This window comes from Vespa mandarinia, chromosome 20, assembly GCF_050613455.1.
Source record: "Vespa mandarinia isolate Hongniang chromosome 20, ASM5061345v1, whole genome shotgun sequence".
Classification (NCBI taxonomy): domain Eukaryota; kingdom Metazoa; phylum Arthropoda; class Insecta; order Hymenoptera; family Vespidae; genus Vespa; species Vespa mandarinia.
Window position 1 is genome coordinate 3,210,001 of NC_140829.1, and position 5,000 is coordinate 3,215,000.

General features: G+C 30.6%; 1 protein-coding gene and 1 long non-coding RNA gene across 14 annotated transcripts in view; one reads left to right on the forward strand and one right to left on the reverse strand.

The window, feature by feature from the left end:
• The window catches only part of tmod (tropomodulin), a 69,925-nt gene that overhangs the window by 43,845 nt on the left and 21,080 nt on the right, over positions 1-5,000 (reverse strand). The window contains exon 1 of one of the 7 annotated variants that reach the window (XM_085663076.1): positions 951-1,363. The exons of the other annotated variants lie outside the window; for them this stretch is intronic. Within the exon in view, the coding sequence (XP_085519202.1) occupies positions 951-1,055 (105 nt within the window). The 5' untranslated portion in view covers positions 1,056-1,363. Of the gene's footprint in view, positions 1-950; positions 1,364-5,000 lie in introns of those variants that run through there. 7 annotated transcript variants of the gene reach the window in all.
• The window catches only part of LOC146872363 (uncharacterized), a 94,590-nt gene that overhangs the window by 22,258 nt on the left and 67,332 nt on the right, over positions 1-5,000 (forward strand). The gene's annotated exons all lie outside the window — the stretch shown is intronic.

Here is a 5,000-nt window from a genome sequence, read left to right on the forward strand (position 1 = left end):
TAAGTTTACGATTTTCATGGCTGTTTATCACGCTTTAAGTTGGAAAAGCAAATCGGCCTTGGGTCCTGGCAACGGGCCTATAAATGCAGAGGGCTATCTCGAACTTCTAAAAACGTTCCTTGTAAGATCGATCCGTATAATTTCGATCGAATTTCATCGTACCTTAGAATTATCTCCATTGATTTTTTTTTCTTTTCTTCTTTCTTTCTTTCTTTTTAATTTTTCTATTTTTTTTTTTTTTTTTTTTGATTATCTCGTGACGTCTCGTTTTTCTATCTTTTTCGTTTTTCTTTTTTCTTTCCTTTTTTTTGCTTTGTTTCATTTATTATTTTTCTTTTCAATTTTTTTTTCTTTTTCTTTTTCGGTTAAAAAGAGAGAGAGAGAGAGAGAGAGACATTGATTAGCTTGTATCGTTTTAGTATTACGAATGTCACGTGATGTGTCGTTAAAACGGTACTCGAAAATACATAAAATTTGTCATACTCTTGACTATCACTCATTAGACAAGGAATATTTAACTTGCAACGAAGGGTTTTATACGCATACATGTATATATATATATATATATATATATATATATATATATATATAAATTGATTTAAATATATATATATATATTTAAAAATATATCGCTTTATATATTGGTAATTGAAAAATAATATATATATATATATATATATATATATATATTTGAATTAATATTATTAAGGTATTTTATCGATTGTCACTTATTATTATTATTATTATCATTATTATTATTATAATAATTATTTTCCTTTTTCTTATATATCTAATCGTACAATAAATCGTATGATGACGGAAGATAATTTTTCTTCATTTTTATCGCAATAAAACTTTCATATGATTGTATTACTATTGTGTATCGATCAATAAATGATCAATGAATCGAATCGAAATCGATCGATCGATTTCGATACTCGTAAGCTCACCTCGCGTCTAGTTGTTTTAGTAGTTTTTCGTGTAGTCGTCCTGGTCATGGATGAAATATTTTCATGGGGAGAATCCCAATCCTGGAATATCTCCGTGGTCGCCATGATGCTTTTCACGAATTAAAGGCCCTTTTATTTTTATTTAAGTTTAACGCACTCAAACCTTCCCTTCTTCTTCCTCTTCTTCTTCTTCTTCTTCTTCTTTTCTTTTGCCTTTTCTTCCCCGATTTTTTCGTTCCTTAGAATAGATTTTTTTTCTCTTTTTTTTTCTCTTTTTTTTTTTTTCTTTTTTTTCGATAAACGTTCACTATACTATTCACCGCGTTAATAATTCACGACGTTACACACTTGACGATAAACAGATTACACTTTTTCTTTTTCTTCTTTCTTCTTCCTTTTTTTCTCTTTTCTTTTCTTTTTTTCTCTTTTTTTTTTTTTTTTTTTTTCTTTTCTTTTCTTTCTTTTCTTTTTTTTCCAGAACCTTTCGAAGCAGAGTACCCTTCGAAAGTTATCCAATTCGTGTTATAACGTATAGCCCTCACGTACGTATGTCATTTTAATTCCATAACTCTTATTCGATTGCTCTGTTAAAATGATTACAATCGGGAGAGGGGTAGGGAGGGAAGGGGGGGGGGCGGTAAAAAGGGAATAATATTATCGATATTAGAAAATATTATAATGATGATATCTTTGAAAAATTACGAACGATTAAAAGTATCGGTCGTTACGAGATATTTTTCGTGGGATTGTTTTTTGGTGTAGGGAAAGAAAAAAAGAAAAAGAAAGAAAGAAAAAAAAGGAGAAACGAAAGAAGACAAAGAAAAGAGATAAGGGCGATAGAGAACAAAGGGGGTGGGTGGGTGTTGGGGGATTAAGGGAAAAAGAAAAAGGAAAGAGAGGGGGGAGAAAACAAGGATAAGAGGGATATAATAGACAATGATAATTAGATAGGAGAGGAAAATAAGAGTGATGATCGAAAACAAAAAGGAAAAGAAAAGAAAAAAAAAAAAAAAAAAAGAAAAAACTAAACAAAAAAAAAGATGAGACAGCTGAATGGGATACTTAGATAGATAGATGAATAGGTAAATGGATAAATAGATAAATAGATAGAGAACACACTAAATTGTATGCGTGATTGTAGGTGGACCACGCGCGACTGAGCTTTTCGCGGTTACTCGTACTCTTCTCTCTCGCGCTCCCTCGTGTCTCTTTTCTCTCAAGAGTCTCTCTCTCTCTCTCTCTCTCTCTCTCTTTCTGTTTCCCCTCCACCCATCTATATTCCAGAAATACGGAGAAACATGTATAATTAGGACGGTACGAGAGCAGCGAAGATGACGAAGAAGATTTGCCTCTCTTACTCGCCAGACGTTTCTCTTCACTCCTTTAGAGAGTTCTGCTTTTTCATTAACAACATTACTAAATACATAGAACATGCCTTATGTGTCTATATAATTTAATACATATATGTACGTGTATATACGTATATATATATATATATATATATATATATATATATATAACGTGGTAATCGAATGGATCGATTGTAAATCAATTTTTTAAGAAAGTTTATATTTACGTTAACTAGATTCGATTGATCGTTTCTATTCTAAGATTTCATTCATTAGATTTTATTTATTACATATACATATATGTGTATGTGTATATATATATATGTGTGTACGTGTGTGGGTGTGTAGGTGTATATATATATATATATAGATTTATTCAATATATTCAAGGTTGGCCGATAAGCAATGTCGTCGAAGTTTTAATAGGAGATGAGAACGAGGACAAAAAGTGTTTCTACGTCGATCGAATATTTTTTTTCTTTTTTTTTTTTTTTCTTTTCGAATGATTTTAAATATCTATCAGACTTTTTCCAATTTGTTTCATCTGTTTATTTATTTATTTATTTATTTATTTATTTATTATGTTTTTTTTATTTCCTTTTTTTTTTCCTTTGTAAACCGTGAAAAAATTCTACTAGCTCGTAGTTTTAGTAGTTTGTATAGAAAAGAAAAGAAAAAAAAAAAAAAAAAAAAAAAAAGAAAAAAGAAAGGAAGTCTCGACGAAAGAAGATCAATTTGATTTTTAATACGATCTTGATATTTAAAATTTTCCACATTAACATAATTATTGGAGTCGTTCGTCACAATATTTTATTTTCTTTTTTTTTTTTATTTTTTCTCTTCTCTTTCTTTCTTCCTTTCCTTTTTGTTTTTTCTTTTTGTTTTCACGTTTCACGCATACTTTTACTCGATCGTGTATTTCTGTGAAAAAGATGAAAAAAAAATAACGTTCGTTGTCTTTTTTCTTTTTTTTTCTTTTATTTTTTTGTTCTTTCGCAAATTCCTCGTAAATTTTATCGCAAATTCTTCGTAAATTTTATCGCAAATTTCTCGTAAATTTTATTAAAAAAAGAAAAACAAAAAAAAAGAAAAAGAAAAAAAAATATTGTTATCCCCTTATAAGTATAGTCTCTAAGTTATCGATCGTCGATAAGAACAAATAAAAAAGAAAAGAAAAGAAAAAAGAGAGAAAGAAGAAAAAGAAAAGAAAAAGGAAACAAAGGGGAGAAAAGACAAAAGGAAAAGAAAATTAAAAAAAAAAAAAAAGTTAAAGCAAAGCGACCAAGAGAAATAAATATTTCTGGGACTTTTACTGGATAATTTTACGCTTTTCATTTTTTTTTTTTTCTTTTTTCTTCATTAAGAAAACCAACGTCATAGTCGTTGTTCGACGTAACGACGACGATGCGTCTGTTTTGACGTCATTGTGACGTACGAAACGTTGCAGGTGCACTCAGTTCGAGTTGCAAATTTTCAAAAAGTTTACGAGCTTTAACTATCGTTCGTTCGTTCGTTCGTTCGTTCGTTCATTTTTTTTTCTTTTCTCCTTCCTTTTTCTTTCGTTTCTTTATTCATTTTTCTTTCTTTTCTTTCTTTTCTTTTTTTCTCTTTTTTTTTTTCTTTTCTTTTCTTTTTTCCATGCCCACGCCAATATTTTCCCAAAACGAAATATTTGAATTGTGGTACCATTCAATTGGACGACGACTATTGTGTCCTCGTTGAAACGTTATCGTACGATGGAGTTAACCATCGGCTACGTCATCACGATTTTAGATCTTGCCTTTATGCACCGACCTCGTTCGAATGCGCCGTAATTCGCGATAGCGCGCGTTGGTCAGCTCCGAGTTTATTTAAAATAAATTTTAGACAAAGAGAGAGAGAGAGAGAGAGAGAGAGAGAGGCATGCTGGTTGGTCCAACGATGAAAACGACGACGTTTCGTATCGTAGAAAGAGCGTATTTTATTGAGACGATTTGGAGTAATAAAAAGAAAAAAAAGAAAAAAAAAAAGAAAAGATAAAAAGAAAAATCAAAAAGAAGAAGAAGAAGAAACGATTGAAACGAAAATGAATTTTATCTCTATGGAAAATTACAAAATTCATTATCTTACTCATCGTATCGTCTTCTTCTTTCTTCATCATCTCTTTTAATCTTCTTTAAAAGGAACAAACGATCTTTCGTTTTGTTTTGTTTTTTCTCTTTCCTTTTTTTTTTTCTTTTTTTTCTTTCTTTCTTTTTCGTTATTATTACTTCAAAAAATTTAATAATAATTCAAACGAACGTAACGAAAGCTCGTGAAAAGATTAATCGATAATGGGTTTGAGGAAGTAATTGAAAAAAAAGAAAAGAAAAGAAAAAGGCGTTCCACTCCCCCTCCCGCCCTACCATCACTTCCATCCTTCCAAAGTTCGAAGAGCCAAGTTCTCCATTTCTCCACAAATCCACAAAATTGGAATTGCCCGACGTACATACAGGACGGATATCAGATACGCGTTTGTTTGTGAACACGCAGAAATAATATTTGGCACGTGAAACGGTTGCCCCTTTCCGTTTATGCAAGACTTCAGGGAAAGATCTTACGATCTGCTGGCGATCGGTAACTCGCACTTTATCCTTTACTTCCCATCCCCGTATAACATGTATTCGTCTCTTAATATACTACGCTATATTTATTTATACTACATCTTGTTACATTATATATT